The sequence below is a fragment of the Neopelma chrysocephalum genome, unplaced genomic scaffold (genome assembly GCF_003984885.1).
Source record: "Neopelma chrysocephalum unplaced genomic scaffold, ASM398488v2 Primary Assembly neopelma1_74, whole genome shotgun sequence".
Classification (NCBI taxonomy): Eukaryota; Metazoa; Chordata; class Aves; order Passeriformes; family Pipridae; genus Neopelma; species Neopelma chrysocephalum.
This window is the reverse complement of record NW_020897735.1, coordinates 9,051,298-9,075,340: the sequence shown is the minus strand read 5'-3', so window position 1 is coordinate 9,075,340 and position 24,043 is coordinate 9,051,298. Positions and strand designations below refer to the sequence as shown.

The 24,043-nt window shown below is 53.0% G+C and overlaps 2 protein-coding genes across 5 annotated transcripts in view; one reads left to right on the top strand and one right to left on the bottom strand.

Moving 5' to 3' along the window:
• DENND1A (DENN domain containing 1A) overlaps positions 1–7,501 on the top strand; it is a 150,485-nt gene extending 142,984 nt beyond the window's left edge. The window contains exons 20-22 of the mRNA XM_027687938.1: positions 2,109–2,237; positions 4,134–4,395; positions 5,286–7,501. Coding sequence (XP_027543739.1) covers positions 2,109–2,237; positions 4,134–4,395; positions 5,286–6,560 — 1,666 coding nt within the window. The 3' untranslated portion in view covers positions 6,561–7,501. The remainder of the gene's footprint in view (positions 1–2,108; positions 2,238–4,133; positions 4,396–5,285) is intronic.
• A 1,466-nt stretch (positions 7,502–8,967) lies between these two features.
• Positions 8,968–24,043, bottom strand: part of CRB2 (crumbs cell polarity complex component 2) — a 34,135-nt gene continuing 19,059 nt past the window's right edge. The window contains exons 7-14 of one of the 4 annotated variants that reach the window (XM_027687730.1): positions 19,256–20,203; positions 17,922–18,478; positions 17,494–17,659; positions 16,145–17,006; positions 15,142–15,258; positions 14,550–14,676; positions 12,690–12,702; positions 8,968–11,609 (exon numbers count right to left, since the gene is read on the bottom strand). In XM_027687730.1, coding sequence (XP_027543531.1) covers positions 11,008–11,609; positions 12,690–12,702; positions 14,550–14,676; positions 15,142–15,258; positions 16,145–17,006; positions 17,494–17,659; positions 17,922–18,478; positions 19,256–20,203 — 3,392 coding nt within the window. In that variant the 3' untranslated portion in view covers positions 8,968–11,007. Of the gene's footprint in view, positions 12,703–14,549; positions 14,677–15,141; positions 15,259–16,144; positions 17,007–17,493; positions 17,660–17,921; positions 18,479–19,255; positions 20,204–24,043 lie in introns of all 4 variants that reach the window. The other 3 variants (XM_027687732.1, XM_027687733.1, XM_027687731.1) reach the window with 3 other exon arrangements.

The following is a 24,043-nucleotide window of genomic DNA, read 5'->3' as shown; positions in this document are numbered from 1 at the left end:
GCTGCATTCCCTGTGTGCAGGACCAGGAGCTGCTGCATTCCCTGTGTCCAGGACCAGGAGCTGCTGCATTCCCTGTGTGCAGGACCAGGAGCTGCTGCATTCCCTGTGTGCAGGAGAAGGGGCTGCAGGGCCGTGCTGGGTGTCACCGGGATTTAGGATGGAGTCAGTGGAGCTGTGTTGGATGGTGCAGGCTCATGAGGCACATTAAATTCCAGGTGTAACCAGGCTCTCAGGGCTCCCCCAACAGCATTTGGGGATGGGAAGGTTTTCCATGGCCTCACTGCAAGCAAGGAGCTCTGATAGTGTTCAGGATCTGCAGGAAGGGATTCCAGGGTAGGTCTGAGCTGTGTTCAGGTGGAAGAGTTCCCAGGTAATCCCCTCAGTCTCAAATCTCCTATTTCATACCAGCAGGAAAAAGCCCATGCATCCAAATCCCTCATTCTCTGCATTTCACTAAGAGGCACAAAATCCTTAATTCCCTAGAGCTCCTGTATGGCTGTTCTTTACAAAACTATACCAATAAAAAATTATTCTCCCTAAGATTTGGGGAGCCCTTTTTAGGAGGATAATGTCAAGTCCATAGACCCCTTTGTACCATAATGCCTGTCCTCAGGAAAAAGCAACACTGTAATCAAATACACAAATTTAATTTTCCCATCACTTAAACATCTTTTAAAATTATCGCAGAATTCTCCTTGTTAATTCCCATATCCTGCACTCCCCTTTTCTGTACGTATTTTTTTTTTCTATCTCAAGTACATTTAGGTGTCAATTAAATTTGAAATATCTACATTTGTCAGCATTTCATTTTTGGCCAGCGTGATGTGCCGCTGATTTGTCCATGCATCCTGACACATGAAAAAAGCTGCCGCGATGCAGATCTCCCTCGTTAAGCGGAGCCCGCCGTGGCGGCGGTGCCGGCGCCGCTCTGACATGGGATTTACGGGAGCGGGCGCTGTCAGCGCTGTCACCGCGGAGCGCCACGGGGACACCGCTGGGCACCGGCACGGCCCTTCCCCTTTCCCTCCCCCTTCTCCCTTCCCCTTTCCCTCCCCCTTCCCCTTCCACTTCATCTTTCCTCTTCCCCTTTCCCTCTTCCCCTTCCCTCTCCCTTTTCCTTTATATATATATATATATATGTGGAAATTCAGTGTCACTCTGGGTTTCTGGACATCACATTAGGTTTTCTGGAGTCGTGTTGAATGGTAGCTTGCTCTCCTAAGACACAAAGACACATATCTGAGTTCAAAACACGATTATTTATTAGGTGTCTTTGCTTTCTGCTTTATTTTAGGTAGAGCCTTTTATTAATGTAAATTGATTTTTTTTTCATCATAGTCACTTTCTAAAAAGAAAAAAAATTTAAAAAATGTTCTAACAAATGGTTCCCATTGCAGTGGCCTCACCTCCCTTCCCCTGGATACCTGTTACAGCAGGAGAGGGGAAAGCCCAGCAATGCCCCAGCTTTCATGGAGTAAGGCAGGCTGATTTAACACCATCAGCTGCAGCCACTGCCACCTGTTAGAGACTTTGTAATTAGCTCTGTCCTGATTGTGAACAAACATTCATTGGCAGTGGCCAACTTCTCCTTTCCTGACCTAATCTTTAAGAAATGATTTTCAGTTTACCAGAGAGGAAAGAAACATATGCTTGATGTTTCATATCCATCCTTGGGCAGTTTTGATTTTATTCTAGAGTGAAGCAATTCTAGTATGAAAAACAGGTACAGGTAGGAACTGATACCTGGAGTCAGCTCCTGTGTGTGCCAGGCCAATGTCAGTGTAATGTCTGTGAAGCAGCAGGAGGTGGGATGGATGTTTGCTTGCATCCAGAGCTCTGAGCTGTGTCTGAAGAACAAGGAGATGCCCAACACCAGGGAATGTGGTGGGAGATGGGTTTGTGTGGCAGCCCTGCACTGTGCTGTGACTGCAGCTCACAGGGCCCTTCCCAACCTCCTGGCACCCTGGCCTGTGTAGCAGAGCTGTGGTTTGTGCCCCTGTGAGCCCTGGGCAGTGCAGGCAGCCAGTTCAGGGGGGTTTGGAGCCTCCCCCTCTCAGGTTCTCTCCTCAGCAGCACTCGGTAACTGCCTTCTCTCTTCCTGTCCCCAGCCTGGTAAAGCCCATGCGACACTATACTGTCTTCCTCTCGGAGGACTCCTCTGATGATGAGTTTCAGCAGGAAGAGGATCCTGTCTCTGGCTTCTCTGAAAACTTTTTCTTCTCTGCTCCTTTCGAATGGTCTATCCTTTACTCTTTGGTTGTGCTCGTGCCGGCTGCCAACAGTGGGTTTTGCATTGCTCAGGGTGCCTGCTCCTGTACTGGCATTTTGGGAATGCTCCTGTGGTGTCTTTACAGTGCTTGGTGAATGTCCAGCATCTCTCCTGCTTGTTTGTTTTGGTGTTGAGCAGCATGCAAAAGCATCCTCCTGCATGAAGCACTGCAGCAGCCCACAGCCTGCGGGCTCACACGGGCTGGAGCTCTGTGGGATGTCCCCCTGCCATTTGTCCTCTGTTCCAACGTGCTGCTCATGCTCCTGTCCAGACCTTCTGCCACTCTTCTTTGTGCAGTGCTACTGTGATCTTGGGTTGTCCTGTGAGCCCTGGTTCAGGGCAGTAACCAGCCTTCTCCAGTGTCACCTGTTGGATCCCAGCCTCTGGTCTGTCAGGTGTCCTCCCAGGGCGGTGGGTACAGTCTGACAGTTACACAGGGAGCAGGAGGTTTGTTGGGTTTGTTTGTATCCACCTTTTGAATTGGAACTTGTGGTACATTTTAACAAATGCAGGCACTGGCTTGACCAGAACCTGCAGAAGAGATTCCAGGGCACTGTGAGCCGCTGCTTCAGAAATCCATGTGGTGCCAGATCCAGGCAGTTCAGGAGCTGGGAGGTGGATCCCGGTCCCACTGGAGCAACTGGAGCCTGCTGGCCACAGCTGCTTGGACCAGGCTGGAGAGGGAGGCTCCAGTGTGACAGGGGGTCTGCAGGTCCTGAAATCAGTGTGTGCTGCACAGGGCAGGGTCAGGCTGACAGGAAGGGACGGGACTGCAGGTGGGTGGGATGGGGAGGTTCAGTAGCAAAGGGTCACAAAAATGTTCCCCCATCATGTCTGGGGTGGAGGAGGCCAGTCCTGATTGCAAGAGGTTGCTCAGGGAGTTTGCAGTGTGACTCAGTGCAGAGCACACGGGAGGTGAGACTGAAGGCACGACCAGGGTTTGAGATCCCCCTTCCCAAGGCCATGTACCATCAGTGTCTGCCTTGTACCTGACTGTCACACTCTGGGGTTGGCTGTGCCTGCTGTGTGTGTGCTGGGAGGGAAGTGAGCTGGGCTCTTTGGGAATTTGCATGATATAGATGCATTATGATAAAATATGGAAAGAGGAGGAGGGTTCTTCCATAGGATCTGTTTTTGCAGGTCTCACAAATATTTTCTTTTAATTGAAAGCTTGTTTAAATGCCACAGTACAACCAGCTGCCAGTCAAGTGCCAATCCCCACAGCCATGTGTGGCACTTGCTGTTATTAATTGGATGCACATCGTGCTGCTGTTCTCTGTACACACCAAAATGCAAATGTGCTGGTTCGTTTTTTTTGCTGAGGTTTGTGCAAGAGAAGCATCCTGCTAACTCAGCCTGGGCTGGGAATGTAAAGGAGGTGTCTCCATAATGGATTGTGCTGTTTCTTGATAAGATGACACCAGTGAAATCATTGGAACTCTGCACAGTGTTCCCAATTATTGCAGGAAAACACAGAATTATGTTGTGTGCTGAGTTGGCTCAGAGCAGGAGGCTGGAGGTGCCTGCAAACACGGGCCATGCCCGGCCTGAGGGGAGCATGGAGAGCTGGCACCCGTTATCCCTGCCCCCAGAGCTCCCTGCCCAGCCTGGCTGCACCTGCATGAGCACAGCTTCCCTCTGAGCACCTCCACCGGGCCTTGCCTTCCTGAACACCCGGGGTGCCAGGGCCCCTCTGCACGTCCCCCTGCCCGCGGGCACTGCCCACATCCTGCCCTGCGCGGGCTCTCGGGGCCAGATTGGGCACCAGGAGCTTTCTGTAACTCACCCAGCTCCTTAGGAATAGTGTTTATCACAAAAACATCACAAAGATGGCCCTTTGCAGCGTGGTGTGTGTCCCTGGCAGGCCCCAGCCGTACCGCGCCCTCAAGGAGTCGGACAGCGCGGATGGGGAGGAGCCGGAGCCGGGCAGCCCCCAGAGAGCCCGGGAGCCGCTGCCCCCCAGCGCCCTGCTCGCCAGCACGGCCACCGACATCAACCTCCTGCAGGACATCTTCCCAAACCTGGAGGTGGAGTCCCAGCCTCAGCCTCTGAGCCAAGCCAAGAGCCTGGAGGACCTCCGGGTGCCCACGGAGGAGGCGGAGCAGCGCTGCACCTTCGACTACCAGGTTTGGGGGCTGGGGCTGCACAGCTCGGGCTGAACCTCCCTCAGCCCCTGGGGAACCTCTTTGTGTTGTTGGGTAATAATAATGATAATAATAATGATAATAATAATGATAATAATAATGATAATAATAATAATTCATCCATTTTTTCAGGGGTTTGCTCATGTGTTTCAAAATTAATTTCTGAATCAAGAAATTGCTGAAATGGGCCTCATTTATAAGTAACTTTTTCCTCTAAAGCCTTTTCCTCTAAAGGAGGGGAGATTTGCCCCGTTCCTCAGAATCTGTTTGTCCAGTGGCTGTCACACACAGTTAGCTTTGAAGCCAATGCTCAGCAGTGAGAATGAATAGCTGGGAATTTTCAGGTCCCCTCCAAACTTTCTTTTCTTTTAATTTGGCCATTTGGGGCTAAAATTTGAAAAATGTAGATTGGAGAAGAGGGATTCTTTGTGAAGGACTTCATGGAACACATTCAGCTTAGAAAGTGCCAGACTAAAGCAGACTCGGAGATCTTCATCTGGCATGAAAGAAGAGAATATCATTTCTACCTTATAATAATATTTAATTTAGTGTTATATCCAGATACTACATTTGTCAGCTTTTTCCATACTGCAGTGAAGGCTCCTGAGTTTCTGTACCCTGGGCACAGGGTGTGCTCCTTGCTGAGCTGCAGCAGATGCCACAGTGTGTCACAGCTGAAGCAGCCGGGAGAGGCAGAGCAGGACCCAAAGGTGCCGGTCCTGACGGGTTCCATGTCTGTGCTCCCAGGGCACACGCCGTGGTCCCTCTGCAGTCTGGGGACAGATCCCTTCCCCCACAGCCCAGCAGCCTGAACTCCCTTCCTGCTCTGTGTTCTGGGCAGTCAAAGTTACATTTCTGATGCTTTCTTGCAGAGAATGGACCTGGGTGTGTCCGAGAGGAGCAGGATTGTGCCAACCATGAAGCTGTCCCACCCCTACAACAAGCTGTGGAGTATGGGCCATGATGATATGGCCATTCCCACCAAGTACTCCCAGAGCTCACCAGAAAGGTCCCTGACTGCCCTGGGAAACGTGCCCCCGGTCACCAGGAGACCCCGGAGCAGGGACAGTGGTCTGGCTCCTGCAGAGAAGGATGAATCCAATCCTGCCATCCAAGGGAACATCACCATTCCGAGGCCACAGGGGAGAAAGACTCCGGAACTGGGGATAGTGCCACCACCCCCAGCACCCCGGGCGGCCAAGCAGCAGACTGCAGCAGGGTCAGTGGAGACCCTCCCCACTCCTGAGCTCATCCCAGAGCCCTTTGGAGTGGGACACGTGTCCTTAGAGCCCGAAATCCAGCAGTCAGGGAATTACTGCCCTCACCCATCTCAGCTGCTGCCCAGCGCTGCCGGCACTGCCGAGATGCTCCAGCCTGTCAAGGTGCAGGCAGAAGGTGCAGGTAATGACAGTGACTTCCTGCTGGACCTGCTGGACCCCCTGAGAACAGCAGGCTGGGAGGGCCGGGCCCCCCGAGGGCCCCCCAACCTGCACAGCCCGGCCCCCACGGCTGCCTTTGGCCTGGGGAGAAGTGACTTTGTGCCTCCTCCAGCTGCACCATTTGTCCAGCCCCTGGGCTACCCTTCCCCAGCCCCACCACCTTTTCTACAGGCATCCCCTAATCCCTTCACCCAGACACTGCCAGGAGCCCTCCCAGTGTCCCTGGTCAGACCCCCGAGGGGCTCCTTCACCCCCTCCTTAGGTCACGCCTACAGCTCCAGCTTCATAACACCCGGTGGCTTCTACCCACCACAGAGACCTCAACCCAACCTGTCAACTCTGTCCATGCCAAACCTGTTCAGCCAGGCTCCAGCTGTGCCAGCAGCTGGTTCCCTGCTCCTGCAGAGCCCTTCTGCAGCTGCCTCCCTGCAGGCAGCGTGTCCCACCGGGGCCCCCAAGCCCCCAACGTTACAGCTGGGCCAGGCCAGCACCAAGGTAGATCCCAAACAGGCTCTGGCTCTCCTGGCCAATGAACCCCCTCTGCTCCCTGCCAGGCCAGCCAAGGGCTTGGAGGCAGTGTTACTGTCCTCAAAGTCTGAGGAGACAAAAGATCCATTTGAAGATCTGTTAAAAAAGACCAAGCAGGACGTGTCACCCACGCCAGGTAAGGTGGAACAGCTCAGAAAGCGATGGGAAACCTTTGAGTGACACTCGATGGCCTTGGTGTCCCTTTGGGAGTGGCAGAGGGGGTTTTGGTTTTTTTGAGCCAGCATAAAACCAAGCATTTCTTTTACAGAAGGCTGAGCCAGGACAGCTGCAGGACCATCCCTGAGCTGCAACTCACACACGAGGGGGTTTTGCCCAGAGTCCCCCACTGTCCCCGTCCCTGCCCCGGCTCCCTCCCTCCCCACCACAAACCCCGGGATTCCTGCACTGACCAAAGCGTGAGGGGAGGGGGGCTGGGTTGGGCTTTCCACACACAGCTTTTCAGGCAGTTCTGATGCAGGAGTTACTCCTTCCCTGTATTTTGAGTCCTCAGCACACGGCACACACTGTGCTGGGGCTCATTCCTGCCTCTGGGAATGGCCCTCAGTGTTTCTGGCACTACACATAGAAAGAAAATATTATTTTATTTCCACAGGCAAAGTGCAGCAAACAAACCTGGCTTGTGGGCTGCACTAAATTAATCCATCAGGCTCTGCTTTGTCCTATCTTGGAACCCAGAAACTCTTTAGGTGGTGCTGTGGGATGGGGCTTTGACTCTGGGCCTTGCTGGGGCACAGTTGTCCCAAGGCCCTGGTGCCTCAAAACCACAGCACAGAGCAGCTGCTCAGGGTTTGGTCCTGCGTCTCTGTTGGGAAACTGGAAACACCAGCAATTGTTTTTTGTTTTTTGGGGGGGGTTGAGTTTGTTTTTGTTTAATACATCAGAAAATAGAGGCCATAAAGAGTATCCTAGTTCTTATATATGTGTATCTTAATATTATCTGTCAATAATATAAATGGCAGTATAGGAATGGAATGTAACAATATCTTACTTGATTATTACAAACAAAGACAGGGCAGAGCAGGGGGTTCCAGAGTTCCCAGCTCCCCAGGTGCAGTGGGAGGCAGTGCTGGGAGTGTCTGGAGGGGGATCCAGGGGGGCAGCAGGACACCCCCACACTGCCCTGCAGGGCTGGGCCCCCTCAGCCCCCGGGCTGGACCCGCCGTGTGCTGCTCCCAGGGAAGGGAAAGGGAAGGACAGGACATGCCCTGCTGGGTGCTGGGAGCCCCCTCTGCACCAGTGGAGTTCTGGGGACACCCCCACCCTCAGCACCCCGGGGGCTGTCTCTGCTCCTCCTGCCTCACTGCAGAGGGGCTGTTCTGGGCTGGGTCTGGGACACTGGGCTGTAAACCTGTCACTCGCAGAGGGAATCGCGTCACCATGGAGCCTTGGACAGAGGAAATCACCTTGGACACGTGGGCAAATTCTTGTAAAGCTTTACCTGATTTCCAGTGTATCTATTTTATTCATGTAATCTTGGAAGTTTTCTTACTCTGGGGAATGGGAATGGCTGTCTGTGCATTTGGGTCTGGGCAATACAAAACAAAAATATTCTCAACAGCTGAGATGGCACCGGCTTGGGAGAGACCACAGTATTCCAGGGATATTCTGTTTCTGTACAGTGCTGTTCCTCTGACAAGCCATTCCCTCAGATTTGTATTTTCTTTTTGTGTTGGAAGACAGATGGGTTTAGTATTGCATAGTAAAATATTTAAAGTCTAAGATAAGAGTTCCATTTTATTTTATACAGTTCAGACTATGAATGTTCTATAATTCAGTGTGGAATTTCAGAGCTCCTTTGCTCTGAGCTGGAGGATCAAACTCTCTGGCTCCTGGTGGATGTGAGTGGGCACTGGACAGTCCTGCCTTCCCAGGCTCTGTGCTGGAACTGTTCATGTCACACAGGGATCAGACACTGAGGAGGCCCAGTACAGATGTTTAAAACCACTCAGTCCCACTGCAGTTCATTTCCATCTCTGGTTACTTTACTTTGCCCATATTATGGATCATTTTATGCCACTGAGTTTTGGACAAGCACTTGGATCATTTTCTAAGTCAGTTTTGAGGCACTGAAGAGAATTAACACTACTGAAATGGCATTTATCACCCCTCACTTTATTTTGCACCTCTGAGATCCTCTGAGGACAAGGAGTTTGGGACTTTCCTCGCTTCTGGAATAGGGTTTGCAAGCAGGAGACTTTTGGGCTTCTTGTAATAAAGAAATCAACCTCTCCCTAGGGCAGTATTGAGGGGGTTTTGTCTTATTTAAACTCAGGAATTCCTAACACAATTCATTCCCAGTAGTGCTTGTCTGGGAGAGCAGGCCAGGCTGGGACCCAGCTCTGGGTCTGACGTAGAAGGATTTTTGATGTTTTCACTAAATCCAGGATAAAAAGTGTTCCTGATACTATTTATCAGAGATGTTATCCTCAGCTTTGTCTGTGGTCCTGTCCCCACCTTGTGTTTGGTACCATTTCGCTTATTTTAGCTGCCCTTAGGAATAAGTTTATTTAAAAAAAAAAAAAGAAAACCAAACCTCTCTGGAGTATGTGGGAAAAACAGCCACAACTCAGCGTAACCAGCTCTGGTTTTAACCAAATTTTATTGTAAATTTCTGTTGAAGGACATTCTAATTATATACAAATTATAAAATTTACAGTTACAAAAGAAATCAGGATCATGATCATTAACTACAGCAAGTCCAGTTTTGTGAAAAAATATATTCAAAAATTAAATATCAAAAGAAAGTAAAGTTCATTATTGAAAAAAACCCCAAACCCTCCATAAATTATTTTGCAGAAATGCTCAAGACACTGACAAGAGGATTTTAACACCTTTGCTACTACTGGCTTTGGGTGCTCGAAATCCAAGCAGCTGCTTTGCTGCCCTGAGGAGCTGCTGCCTGGACAGACAGAGCCTGGGCTGGGCTTTGTGCCTTGTCCTTGCAGGAGCTTAGTGAGCTCTGAGAACACAAGGCTGGTGTTCCCAAAACCAGGCTGGAGGAACAGGGCTTCTTTCAGCCCCTGCTGCCTGGTTTCCTGTGGTTTGAACCCCACCTGTGGGGTGGAGCAGCAGGACCTGTCCTGGCAGGAGCTCCAGGCCCACCCTGAGCCTGCTCTGGGTCATTCCAGCTCGGGATGGGCTGGAGACACCACAGCAACCTTTGCCTCCAGCACAGGGGACCCCAGTGACCCCCCTGCCCTGACCTGGGGCCACCCTGGGACCGAGGGCAGCTCCTGTTTGTGCCCAGCCCAGCCCGGGCTCCCTCAGTGCTGCTGTGCCAGGAGGGCTCTGCTGGAGCCTCCCGTGCACAGACACTGCTGGGACACCCCCTTCACCCCCTCCCCACGTCCCACTGCCACAGGGGCCAGGGCAGGGGCCTGTCTCTGCTCTCAGAGGGTCCTGGGGCTCCCTGAGCAGAGCTGGAGGAAGCACAGAGCAAACCAGTCCCGTGTGCAGTGACAGCAGCATCACTGCCAGGAAATAAATCCAAGCAGGACCAGCTCCCAGTGCAGTCAGGACATCTCTGGGCACTGCCACATCCAGCTGCTTCCCAAACACAGCTGGGTGGGATCACCACTTGTTCTTTCAACTCCTCCCCACTATTAGAGGGAACATGAGCTCAGAGACAAAATATCATTTCCCACTCGTTCATTTTTTTCTATTTTCAAACATTTTCATTCTTCTCTCAGCAGCTGCCTCAGTGCAGAGACCTGTTCTTAGCAGACACACCTGTTCTTAAACATTCACACCTGGTCAGTAGTTCTGTGCTCTTCCCTTTGCTTGGAACTAGAAACATTTACAGTCAAAGTAAAAAAAATAAATAAACCCAAAAGTGTACCAGAATAATCAGCCTTTTCTTCTGGTGGCAATGAGCTACAGTGGCCAGGTTCCCACCCTGCTTACTAACAGTATTTTTGAGATTAAAAAGCAGACACTGTGTTCTAAAATATTCTTCATTGATAGTTGCAGTGATTATCCTGAAACACTACTGACTTCAGACCTCACCTGTCCTGCTCTGCTGCATTTCCTGCCACAGGCTCTGCCACGTGTTTTATATGAAGAAGAAAAGCACATTCAGCAGCTAAAGCAGTAACACAGGAGAAGCCACAGAATCAAAGCCCTTCTCGGGGCAGTGGAAGGTGAATGTTGTGTCACTACAACACCAACCCTGGCTTGGGTCAAAGGGCACTAGTTTGGCTCACTAAGCACCACTCTCCTGTACTGACAAGCCCAAACTGTCTGTCCACAGAGGTCGGATCTACAACTATTTCCTTCTCCCCTCCTCACCCAGCAGGTACTACTTGATACTCAGTTGTTCTACACAGAAACATCCTCCTTTCACAAAGTTAAACTGTAACTGGCAACTCAGGCTCAGAAAGGCACTTCAGATACTCCTGTGGTTGGGTCTGGTCTCGAGGAAAGCTCCAGCAGCCCTGTCCAGCACAGTGGGATGTACAGCCAGGGAGTGCCCGGACAGGGAGGGGCAGCAGCAGCTCTGGGAAGGATTTCCCACCACTCACTCACCTGGCTTAGCCTTGCAGAGGAGCCACAGGCACATGTTTTTTGAAACAACCATATTATTCACATTATTTCTGAATGCAGTGGTTCAATCCCCATTAACTGGACCTGCCTCACTTACTTGTAGGGTGTTTTCTCTGTTGCCTGCAGGGCAGTGACAGCCCCTGTGGCTCCGAGCCCCGGTGCCCGCGGGAGCAGTGGGAGCCCAGGGGCCCTGGCTCTGACAGCACCAGCTTCTGTCCCTGCTTCTGGGTCCCCTCCCACCCTCTCCTCCCCAGCCCCTCCACAAAGGGTGGTTTCCTCCCCCTGCTGCTCTTGCCCCAAGCAGTTTAACCCGTGCTGTGTGTGCAGTGATGCCCTGTGGTGTGAGCAGGCGCAGGGGGGAGCAGCTCTGGAGCCTGTCCTGCACACACAGAGGGGCTGCAGCAGCTCCCAGGGACTCACAGGAGACACGGCCATGGTGACCTGGGGTCAGATGAGCCGCTCTGTCGGGGGCATCTTGATGACGTTCCACATTTCCACTCGAGCCCCGTCCTTCTCCTGCCGGCTGGGGCTGTAGGTGCCCTGCGTCGCTCTCCTCCTCTTCATGGCGATGGCCGTGGCTGCCAACACCACCAGGAGCAGGGCAGCCCCCGCCGCCCCCACGGCTCCCACCACGGAGGAGTGGCTGAGGTGAGCCCACACTCGCTGCTGTGGTAGAACAGGGAGTTACTCAGAGCTTCCCCTCATGGTCTCTCACCGCCCTCAGCCCCAGGCCCAGCACCTCCCTTGCAGCTGCACCGACAGCTCTGCAGGCCAGGAGCTCCCCCCTTCCCTGTCCCCTCCTGTCACACGGAGCCCAAGGAATGCAGGGGAGGCTGGTGACCCTTTTCCTGCTCCCCTCTCCCCTCCACACCCCCCCCCCGAGTCCAGCACGTGGCAGCTCCAGCTCTGCCCCAAGGCCCCGGAGCGCTGCCTGCACCTTCCCTGCACGGTACCGTGGGAATGTCTAACAGCACCACATCATCCCACATGGATTTGTACAAGGACTGCTGTAATTCCTGACAATTCCCTGTAACACAGGGGCTGTCACAGGGCAGGAGGTCACAGCTGCTGTTGCTGTTGAAGACTGAGAACCTCACACACCTGAGCTGAAAGAGTTGGGAGTGTTGCTCAGCTGTTGGCAAAGGCTGAGCAGTTCCACAAACCAGCTGTGAGCCCCCTCTCCACAGCTCCTGAGCGGGGCCAGAGCAGAGCCTGCCCTGGGGCTCCTTCCTCCCTGCCTTGGGAAGCAGATTGAATGGGGCCACCCCTGCCTGGCAGTGCATGGAGCCAGAGCATCTCCAGCACCTGCCCCGTGCCCAGGGCCGGGCAGGAGGGAGGGCAGAGGCTCCCTGGGAGCCCCGGGGTGGCCGGGGCAGCTCCCTCAGGCAGCGGCTGCCTCGTACGGAACGTCCATGTCGTCGTGCCCAGGCCTTAAGGAAACTGGGATGGGGTGGATCTGCTGCTGCAAGTGCTGGGAAGAGCTCAAGGTCCGAGCAGACCTTGCAGGTGCATCTCCTTGTCCCAGCAGGGCCTAAATGAGCCGCTCTTCGGGTGGCACCTTTAGGACACTGTCCATCTCCAGCCGAGCTCCTGCCACCTCCTGCTGGCTCGGGCTGTAGGTCCCCTCAGACTGGCGCCTCTTCCTTGCCGTGAGAATCATGAATATGAGCCCAATGCTGAGGAGCAGCAAAGAGCCACAGGCTACAGGGACAGCTACTTCAATTAGTGGGGAGGGGAAGAGAGCACCTGGAGTCCCTTTCTGCAAAAGAAATTAATGGAGAGACAATGAAACCCCAGTGGTTACAATAACTGCAACAGCTGACCCAAACGGTCAGATTAGAGGGAAAAAGACTTTTAGAAAAGCAAAAAAAAGGCACTTTTTCACACCAGGACAGCCCCTTAAGATGAAAATGCCAGTACACTCAGCATGCACACTGGGAATCTTTAAAGGAGCCTCCTTACCAACATCAGACTAAAATACGCAGGTGCCACTGGCAAAGATCTGACCAGTGTTGCCAAAAAAATATAAAGTTAATGGAGAGCAATGTAAATTTTCAGTAACCCCCAAAAATTTCCCCAAGCAGGGGAAAAAGAGTTCAATTATGCACCTAAGGGCAAGGCAGAAAATTGATTTGGCTGTTAAACTGTGGAAGAGGCTTGAAGAAAACTTGCAGCAGGAAGGGGAAGATGTTAAAAAGGTCAGGACATGTATGGGAGATGGAGATGATAAAAGGCCCAAGTACTGAGAAGAGAAATGAGAATTCTTTAGATTCTGGTCGAAATAAGGATGGCATGAAAGACAACAACAAAGAACTAAAACAACTGTGGAATTTCTGTCATGAAAGAAAGTTTTAAAATTACAATACACCTAAAAATATGAAATATTTCTTATTGCTAACAATGTATCTGCCACCTTGCAAACCAAAACAATTCCAGCTGGATTAGTTACAGCTTCTGGATGCCATCCAGTTTGTTCTCATGCAACAAAGCACAGAAGAAACATTCCCAGAGGACCTGGAAGTCCTTTTGCCCCTTCCAAATGCCTGAAGTTCTGGTTGATGCCCTGAGCCTGCCCAGACCCGAGTGCAGTGCAGGGTTAGTTCTGGCTTTGCAGAGCATGCAGGTTAGTCCAGCCCCAGCAGTGCAGGCCCTGCCTGTGCTTGTGCTGCTGCTGTGGGAGGGGGAGAGAGCAGGAGAGCTCAGCTGCCACCTTGTCCCTTCTGGCTGTCCCCTCCCTGCCCACCACGGCCTGGCCAGAGGGGAAGGAAAGAAGTTCTGCAAAAAGCAAGGTGGTGATGAACATGAATAAAGGAATCCACAAGAAGTGTCCTGGGACAGAAGGGATGGAGATGCCTGAAGGAGTCTGTGCATGCAAACTGGAAATGTCAGGGTGACCTTGGTACGTGTTACAGAGCCCTCGGGAACAGCAACAGCAGCAACCCCCGCCTGGCCCGCGGCCCTTTCCATGCAGGACGGGTTAGTACATTCCCAGGTTACCAGCCAAGGTTACCATGCAGCAGCTGGACAGAGAGGAAGCAAGGTGAGGATCCAGCCCCCCCTGGACACTGGGATCAGACACACAGGGACAGCAGGGCCGGGCCTGGGGGCACCGGCTCAGGGACAGGACACGGCTTTGAACTCGGACCTGAACCACTTTTAGCCCCACTCCATCCCACTTCCCTGCTCCAAACACAGCCATTGCTACTCAGATGATCTTTGTAACTCTCATGCAAGACAAAAAGCCAACTGAAATTCCATTCTCCAGGAAATTGGGCCAACTGCAGTAGTTGTATTACTGTCCAAAAAGCTGTGAAATCTATGGAAATGTGCAGAGACAGCCCCAAAAGCCACATGGCAGCACGTGCAGACACTGAGAAGTATTTGCTGCAGTTGTTTGTATGCTGGAGACCAACACACAGCAGCACTGCAGGGGAAAAAAAACATTTCCCAGTTCAGGATTCTCTGGTCCCAGCTGACTCCCCCCCTGTGCAGGGACAGCCCCCCCAGCATCCCGCAGCCCCCCCAGTCCCCCGGGCCGGCTCCTCCCCGCTCCCGGTGTGGAAGTGCCCTGCTCCTCCCCGCTGCAGTGCGGAGGGCGGTGCTTACGTTGATGTCGCAGCGCTCGCCCGTGTAGCTGGCGCTGCAAACACACTCGTATCTGTTCTCCGAGTCCTGGCACGTGCCCCCGTTCTGGCACGGGTTGGGCTCGCACTCGTTGATATTGATTTGACAGCTGCAAAGAAAAAGGGTGTTAGAATTGTCACCTATGTTGTTGTGCCACAGGACACAAGATCGTACAGCCTAAAAAAGCCTCCTTTACTTGAAAAGTGCCTGTTGCATCTTTTTTTCAGGTGCTTTCTCCAGGGTTCAACAACATGACATTTCCCCCCTTCACACCAACCCTCCTGCTGTGGTTCCTGTGGCACTGAGGCCAGCACAGGTCACCAGCACTGGTAGTGAGTTCTCACAAAGCATAAGGACTACTTGGACACAGCTCTTGCTGCAAAACCTGGTGTTGGCAGCAGGACGAGCTCAGGGCTCCCTCTGCTTAGGGGAATGGCTCACACACAGTTTAGGAGCAGCCCTTTGATGGGCACAAGGACACAGGAGAGGGTGGGGCCCGTGACCCTGCTCAGCCACCTCCCGAGGAGGAGCCAGAGCCGTGGCTCCCTGCAGCCCCCCCCAGAGCAGCACTCACTTCCTGCCGGTGAAGCCCGGCCTGCAGGAGCAGTTGGCTCCCCAGCTCTCCGTGACGCACCGGCCGCCGTTCAGACACGTGAAGTTCTTGCCACACTGCTGGGGTGGGAACGGCCACCTGGGGAGAGAAGGGACAGCCTTTGGAGCAGCCAGGATTGGGGAAGGGCAGGGTGTACCGAGCTCAGGGGGGACAGGGCTGCAGAGGGTCCTAAGAACAGTCACTGGTGTTTCTAGGAAGGGCTTTGACACAGGTGGAGAGGAGGAGTCTCAGAAATCTTCCTAAATATCAGAGCATTACTGGGAGCATGCCCAGAGAATGTGCAGGAGCTGTGTCAGTACCAGGGCTTTTTTCAGACAGTTTCTTGCTGATGGAAATACAGTCAGGGTCAGGATACTGCTGGAATGCCCGAGGGCAGCATGGCCAGGCCCGGGAAGGGTAATGCCAGTACCAGGTAACTGCACCAGAACACAGCAGGAACAACAGGAAATTCAACCTGGGAGGGTCAGATAACCGAAGCTCAGCCATATGAGCATTTATCTCCATGTTCCATTTGAACCTGCACAAGTTGTTTTGTTTTAAATCAACACAGGAATATGGCAGAGGGGAGTCAAGTCCCAGAGAAGATGGACTTCTTGGGGAACACTAGAGGGAAGTGACAACAGCCTAGAGAACTTGCCCTTTAAACAGCTCTGAAACATAGCATGGGGATAACCCACACCAGAAGGAAGGATCCTTATCCTGTACGAGGCTGAGTCCCATCAGTGAGGATTTGGATCTGGACAGCACAGTTTAGGTGCTTTGCTTACCAGATACTAGCAATGAAAAATTTTCCCCAAGCATCCCAAAGTGAAACCACCGTGTCTCTGGGGCTGCTGCAGCAGAGCAGAGCAGCACAGCAGAGCACAGCAGAGCAGCCCCGGCACAGCAGAGCAGCCCTGGCACAGCAAAGCAGCCCCGGCACAGCAAAGCAGCCCTGGCACAGCAGAGCAGCCCCAGCACTTACTCGCAGCGCGGCCCCGAGAACTGCGGGGGGCACTTGCAGGAGTAGCCGTACACCCCGTCCACGCAGGTGGCCCCGTTCAGGCACTGGTGCCGCACACAGTCGTCCACGTTGATGTCACACCTCTTCCCGATGAAGCCCCGGAAGCACTCGCACTGGAAGTCTGCCACGGCGTCCCTGCAGTCCCCGTGGACGCAGGGGCTGGGCTGGCAGTCGTCCAGGTTGTCCTGGCAGCGCTGCCCCCCCCAGCCCGCGCTGCAGGCGCAGCGGAAGGCGTCGAACAGGTCGTGGCAGGTGCCCCCGTGCAGGCAGGGGCTGGAGGCACAGACGTCGGCCCCGGCACAGCCCAGCGGGACGGGGCCGCCCCCGGCCTGCAGGAACTGCTCGGGCTGGGGGTACGGCCGGGGGGCCGGGAAGGGCAGGTACAGCCCCCCGATCTGCACCCGCCCCAGGCAGCCCGTGAAGTTCTCGGCCAGCACGACCGGCACGTTGTTCTTGAGGAAGTCCAAGTTGCCGGCGCTGCCCTGCAGGGTCACGTTCCCTGCCCCATCCAGCCGGAGCAGCCAGCGGGAGGAGGGCACGGCTGGCTCCTCCATGGACACGGAGATGGAGTGCCAGGCCCCGTCCGTGACCGGCTGCGGGCTCTGGAAGGTGACACCCTCGATGCTGTTCCCACTCCTGATGGTCACAAGCAGGGAGGAGTTCCTGATGGCTACCTGCAGGGAATCCACCTCTTCTACAGCCCAGAGCAAAACAGCATCTTCATCCCTGGTCCTGAAATCCATGTGGAGGCTGCTCAGGGTCACTGATGTGTTGGTGGTAAATTCAATGGCAGAGTTACTATTAAATGTTGCATTAGCCAGACCTATAAATAAAGGGGTAGAGCATGAGGGATTTGAGACAGTTAGTGTCATGTCTGAGACAGACCAATGGCACACTCCTGGCAGGTTCCCTCTCTAAGAACCTCCTAAGCTTAGTGTGAGCAGGATTACAGCCCGAGCTGCTGCATCCCTAAAGCTCTTCCTGTTTACAGTTGCACCTCTGGGAATAATATCCAGCTCTGTGTAGTAATTTTTACTCATCAGTCTCATTGCACAAAAATCCCACTATTCCCCTGGGTCAGAAGAGTGACCCAGCCAGGGCAGGTCACAGGCACAGAACCAGCTGTGCTCTGTCACCCCTGGGGTGAACCCACAGAGCCCGTGCTGCTGCTGCAGGAGTGTGGCCCTGGGCACCACTCGTTTTTGCAGCGTGTGTTTGTATTTATTTCAACAGCACAGACAAGGAATGTTGATCCTACCCAGGGAACATCAGGGATTTTACCCACACAGCAGCAGGAGAACAGAACTTACACACATATCCTGCTACAACGTCTACGCAGGTGGTGGCTGCAGGACAAGGGTCACTTTCACACCAGACTCTCTCTTCACAAAATTTCCCAGTGAAATTTGCTGGACAGCTGCAATGGAAATCATTCCAAGTGACAATGCATCTGCCACCATTCTGACATGGCTCAGACTGAAAAACAAAATGGGGGAATTTAGGGGCAGCATAATTCATCTTTAGGTTGAAGAGAATTTGGTAGAATTGTGACAACAAAGACGAGTACGAGCAGCATTTGAATCAAGAGAGATGGGAAATGAAATAGTGACTCAACAGCAGTGAAGGAAGCACAAGAAATTCCTGAGCCCCTGCTTCTCCCCGTGCCCACCACTGACCTACAGGAGCTCCAGCAAACTGGCAAAGAAGTGCTCAGAGACAAACGAGAGACATCACATACCTTGCAGGTGTCATCGGAGATGCAGCCATTCACAAGGTTTGCAGTCTGGGTCCCGTTGAGTTCCTGGGGCACACTGTAGTTCTCAACCTGGAAAAACTCTATCTGGTGGTTGTTGAGTTGGATGTCCTGCAAACAGCCCTTGAAGTAGCCCCCCCACAGCTCAGCACTGTCTGGGTCCGGGTGGCCCCCAATAAACACTTCAGAACCAGCTGGCAGAGGCTGTGCCATGAACTGTCCCAGCTCCACGTGTGTGTCCCACTGCTGAGCACCAACAGTGCCTCCTTGGAAAGACAGAGCTACCAAATGTCTCCTGCCATCAACCACATCCTCTGGAAAGGTGACAGTGTCCGCGGGTGGCAGCTCCACCCTGAGCTGGCCGTCCCTCAGGTAGATGGTGAGCCCGGGGCCCGTTTGGTTCCCGATCTGCAGGAGCAAACCGTGGGGCTTCCGACTCCGCAGGAAAAAAGAGATGTTGAAGTCTGCACCAAGGCTGTCAGAAAGGGTGAAAGAGGCAAAGCTGGTGGAGTTCTCGAGGCCGAAGGTGGCTGCTGGGCGCTCTGGAAGAGAAAAGAAACGCCCATCAGCTCAGAGACAGAGGGAATGCAGCTGGCACAGGGATGTTCTGAGCTGCAGCTCCTTAGCAATGGGGGCAAATCTTTCTTCTCAATGTTTTCAACCTGTGTCAGGGTAACGATGCTCCTCCCCAAACGCCTGTAAAACTAAGAAGTGGGTGAATGTGTCCTGGCTTTCTCTGGAGGGCAGGAATTCAAGCACCCAAGGAGCAGAGCCCTTGGCAACCCAGCAGATTTACTCAAGGACTTGTAAGCTACAGAGTTGCTCTTCAGACTTGTAAACTTGGTAACAGCAGTACATGCCATGTTTAGGGCTCAGAATTGAAACAAAAAACTTGAACCATAATAATACAAGCCTTTCAGGAGCTTGTATTGAGTTATAGATACAATTTTAACTCAAAACTGTCAAAGAGCTTCCTTTAACATTTTGTGGTTTATGTAGAAAGAAATACATTCCTATTCATCCTCAACTCAGAAGCTCAAGATGAACTTTTCCCAGTAAAACAACTTCCCTGGCCCTGCACTCACACAGATCTGGCACAAAGGGCAAGTCAGAGCCTCTGGCTCGACGAGGAATAACACACACCACAAAAGTGCCAGTCATTCCTGCAGGAGCAGGAAAGGGATCAAGGAGAATTTCATTCCTAGAGGCTTTTGCTTTAGTTTTGCCCCTGGTCAAGCAGAAAATACTGTTTCCAGAGCTGACATCAATGCTTCTCTAGCACCTCTGGAGCTGGCAGGCGTGGATGCCGTGGCACTTACCATGTGAGCAAGCTGGGCCTCCGTAAGGCCTGGCACAGTCACACCTGAAGGTCGCCCAGAGGTCCACGCAGAGCCCCCCGTGCAGGCAGGGCTGGGAGAGGCACCACTCTGTGCGGGCACAGCCCGGCTGTGCCACGGGGGACTCTCCCAGCGCCAGATCCGCCGGCAGCACGGCCTCAGCATCCACCTGCAGGTCTTCCAGGCAGCCCACAAAGCCCTGCTGGCTCCGTGTGTTGTTGGCCACTGAATCCTCAGCACCTCCAACATAGAGGCTGGAGAAGGCCTGTGGGCTCTGGGCGGTGCCAGGCGGGACAGGGGCGCTCTGCAGGCACACCCCTGCCTCACAAGAGTCGTGCCACAGCCTCAGCTCCACGGCGCTGTGCACCACAACCTCCACCTTGTGCCACTGGCCGTCATCCACCCTGGGCCCCCGCAGGAGCAGCGGGTACCCCACATCCTCCCTCTGCAGCTCTGCGTGCAGAAGGCCCTCCCAGAGCTCCAGGAACAGGAACTCGGCTCCGTGGCCCCGGTAAAAGAGCACAGCGCTGGGCAGGGTGGTGCGGAAGCGCAGGGACACGCTGGGCAGCAGCTCTCCCTCTGCCTCCCTCTCACTCTCATTGCCCCTGGGCAGCTCAACGAGGAGATACCCTCTGGAGGCAAAGGAAAACGTCGTTGGTGTGGAGCAGGTGGCATCAGAGAAGCCAGGCTGGCACTGGCACAGGTGGCCGTGGCTCTCGGCTTGGTAGGTGGGGATGCACAAGGCCTCGTTTTGGCAGTCGTGGGTCTGGCACCCAGTGAGCTTCACAGAGCAGTTCTTCCCTCCCCAGACAGTGCCATCCTGGCCAGGGGCACAGTGGCAGAAATAGTCAGCAATGCCATCCTCACAGACAGCTCCGTTCTTGCAGGGCCCCTCCTCACACTCATTGATGTTCACAGCACATTCCACACCTGCGGGAGAGATGGAGAGATGGGATCTCACTGCAGGCACTGAGACCATTCCCAGAGCCAGCCCAGCACAGCCCCAGTGCTCCCAGAGCCACCAAAGAGCCCCACACTCGCTGCTCCTGGGGGGAGAGCAGGAAAACCAAACTTCTGTGTCCTCCCAGGTGCTATTTCCAGAGCTCTGGCCTGGCCACAGCGCCCCACAGCCTGCTGTGCTCTCCCAAGCTCAACCACCACAGGGAGTCAACATGCAGAGGGGATTAAAGGAACAAAACAGCACAGACAAGGATTTTATGCTTTCTTCTTACTAGACTTGGTATGTTGAAACTCCAGTTAACTCTATAGATCTGACTGGAGCCTGTTCCAGGCACCAGTGTTGCAGACAGTGTTAAAATAGGAAGTTACTGGAAAGCCTCGGATTAAAAAATTCAAATTCCAAGATGACCCACCAGTTGTAAAACTCAACAAACTCAATTCCTAACCACACAACAGGCAAATCATGCTCCACAGGCACTCTGCCATGCTTGCACTAAGCTGACTTCAGTTCTGCCCAGTCCTGCAGAAGGAGGCTGGGGGAGGTCCTGCACTGCAGCTCTGTCTCCTCAAGGCACGTGGATCCCAACAGGGCCCAAGTAAATTACAGGCCATTACCCCAAATCTGGTTAATGAAGATCTGCTGTCATTTTCCTGAGCACCCCCAGACTGACAGAAGAGCCTTTCTGAACCAGTTCACTTTATCTAGCCCATAACGTTGGTTTTCACTAATCTTCAGAGACAGTCCCACAGATAAACCAAGCATGGATTATCCCAATCTAATAGCATTACACCCGGATCCAGCCAGCAAGCACAACCAGGGCAGCAGGAAGAAAAAGAAGGAATTCACACACAAAGGAGGGGAATCAAAACACAAAGGACATTTGTAAAGAAAAGCCACTAGACAGAATGTGCACGTCAAAGAGATTACAGAGTTGGCTGGGGGAGAGAGATGAGGGGAGATGGGGCATTGGGAGCACTGGAGCTGGACCTGATGTGTGATTAAAAATAAAAATTCAGCAAAGATACAGGCTTCTTGAATATTTGCAGGGATGGTTTGTCCCCTCACAGGCAGAACCGTCCCCATGGTTGTCCCTGCTGTCTGTCCAAGCTGCTCCCTCTGTCAGCCCCAGTGAAGGTGCTGGTACCAGTGAGAGCTCTGCAGAGAGGGGAGGGCTCCAAACTGTTTGTGCCAGTGTAGGGACACAACACTGTGGAGCTCTGAGAAGCACTGAAAGGGAAGTGCAAGGCTGGAGTAATTCAGCACTTCCCAGCTATGCCAGAGCTGTTCTGCAGGCAACGTTATCTTGGGACATTGCTCTCTACTGATATAAGCTAGAAGAGAACTGCTCTGAAGTGCCTGTGGAAAAGCACTGAATTTGGACACTATCATGTGCCTGGAAGAAGAGCTCAGCTCAGAGTCAGAGTTGCTGACACTACCCCAGCACAGCCCTGTTGCCCTGGCTGTCAATGCTGGGCTTGCTCAGCACACAGAGCCCAGGCTGTGAGCTGACCTGTAAAGCAAACAGCAGGGACTGAAGATTGCAGCACAAAGCTAAGAAGGAAATGTGTGGGAATAAATGGAGTACATGGGACATCACTGGGCCTGGAAAAATCCCACCTTGGGAGAAGACAGAAAGACTTCAATTGCAACTGAGACAGATCAGTAGAACTACGTGGAGTGGGTTTCTTGGAGGGCTCTCCAGACTGCAGGGGGCAAGTCTGCAGTCAGATTTAGGGGAGAGGCTGTTGAATAAGGAAAGACAGGTTTGGTACAGTCCCAAACCCTCCAGATGCTGCTGGTTCAGATCAGAGCTGCTGATATTTACGGGGCAAGGAGGGGAAGATAACATTGGTCTGGATAACAAAAGGAGAGATGCCGTGAATTTTTGCATTTCTGAGAGGAGGGGAGAGGCCCATTTTGCCATTCCACATTCCCAGCCTGCCCAGGAGCTCTCAGGTTGTGCAGCAGCAGCAACACCTGCCTGGGCTGTCCCCAGCACACCCCTGTGGGGTGAGTGCTCCACACCGGGTGGCAAATTAGTCCCCACAGGGAGTGCACAACCCCAGGCTGGTGGCTAATTAAACACCCAGCTTTCCCATGGGATGCAGCTGCTCTGAGCTCTTAGATTATCTGTTTGAAGGGAGTGGAAAGCAGAAGCTGCACACACTGCTGCCCAACCTCATGGCTGGCAAACAGGCACAGGAGATGTTCAGCAGCAGAGGGGGCAGCTCTTCCTCGAGAGCCAAAACCACCAGCATCACCTTTGTCCCTGTCCCTGTCTGTGCCAGCACACAGGCAGCCTTCCCAGGCTAGCTCCAAACAACCCCTCCTGCATTCCTGCTCTCCTAGGAGCCAGGGCAGTGCCAGAGTTGAATTTAGAGCAGTTTTTAAAACAAACTGATAACAAAGGAGACTGTGCAAGAGTTTGAAAAATCTGGCTAACACCAATTCTTTTCCTGGAAGTCAACGTTACCCCTTGCTGAACAGTTACCTGGAGCTACAGCACTACAGGTTCCAAAAGTACAGATCATTTCCTGGATATCCATTATTCCAGTCTTCTCCAAGACACAGACAGTTGTGTCTTTGCAGACACACTGGGAAGTAGACATTAAGAAGTTGTTCAAAACCAATTTGTTTCTCTAAGAACAGGATAGGCATCCCTTTTCAGGTATATTTGAAAAAATAAAAGGGGAGGGTACAACTCAGTTTGCCAAAAGCAAGTTACTCTCCCGTAGTCCCCCGTGTTCCCTCTGAATTTCTGAGCTGGAATGTTTACTGTTGTTTGAACCATCACTAGTAAGAGCAATGTTGCCAAGCTGCTTCATTACATCATTAGGAGACTTTAAAAGGTTTAATGAGTTCCTTATCTAGTTAAAGACTAACAATAGCAAACCAGTGGAACTTGTTATCTGAAAATCAGACAAGTGGTATTTAAAAGGCTGCTATCTGGAGACAAGGATTCCAAACATCCCGGTTAATTCCAGTGTTTGAGGGAACAGTCCCAAGCCAACAACCCACAGGGGCTGGGTCAGAAACCCTCAGAAGTGGCTGAGCTTTCACCGTGTATTCAAATACAAATCCTTCCCCACATTCCAAGTGGTCCCGCTGTGGTGGGAACAGTTCGAGGTGCAAGTGGGATTAAATCCCTGAATGGAGTGATTTACTGGCCGCCATTAATCAGCAGAGGCTCATTGTATGCAGTGTAAGAATCATACACCTCAACAGATACATCAAATGTTAAAAGAATAAGCACACACGAAGGGAAATATCCCAATACCGCTGCCAGATACCAAAAAGCCTTGAAGGACAAGGTCTGTTCCTTGAGACAGGGGGTTCAGCGGGGCTGCCCGGCCGGCACCGCCTCGCCTGCTCCAGGAGGCAGCTGAATTCCTAACGACCTCTCCCTGCTGCATCCTAATTAGGGACTGTATTATTATTATCGAAAGAAAAAAGGAGGGGAGGGGGAGAGGGGGCAGAGAGAGAGAATTAGCCGCAACAAACGGCCCCCGACACAATTAGATTTGCACAATTACTGCCATTTCCATGGCAACCCCTCTCTGCCCGCTCTCGTGCCCCAGGAGGTGGGGAAGGGCACGGGTCGGCAAAGGGCAAAAACTACTCCTCAAACAGGCAGCCCCGAAGCATTGAAGGGAAAAGGAAAGCTGCGAAGACACCTGTAAAAAGCACAGCTAAGGTTCCACAGACCTGCCCGGGGTACCCGTGTGCCTGCACCGCTCCCGGAGCCCACAGCCTTGGAGCAGCCCGGGATGGATCCCTGGACACTGCACGGCCCCGGCAGAGCTGCAGCC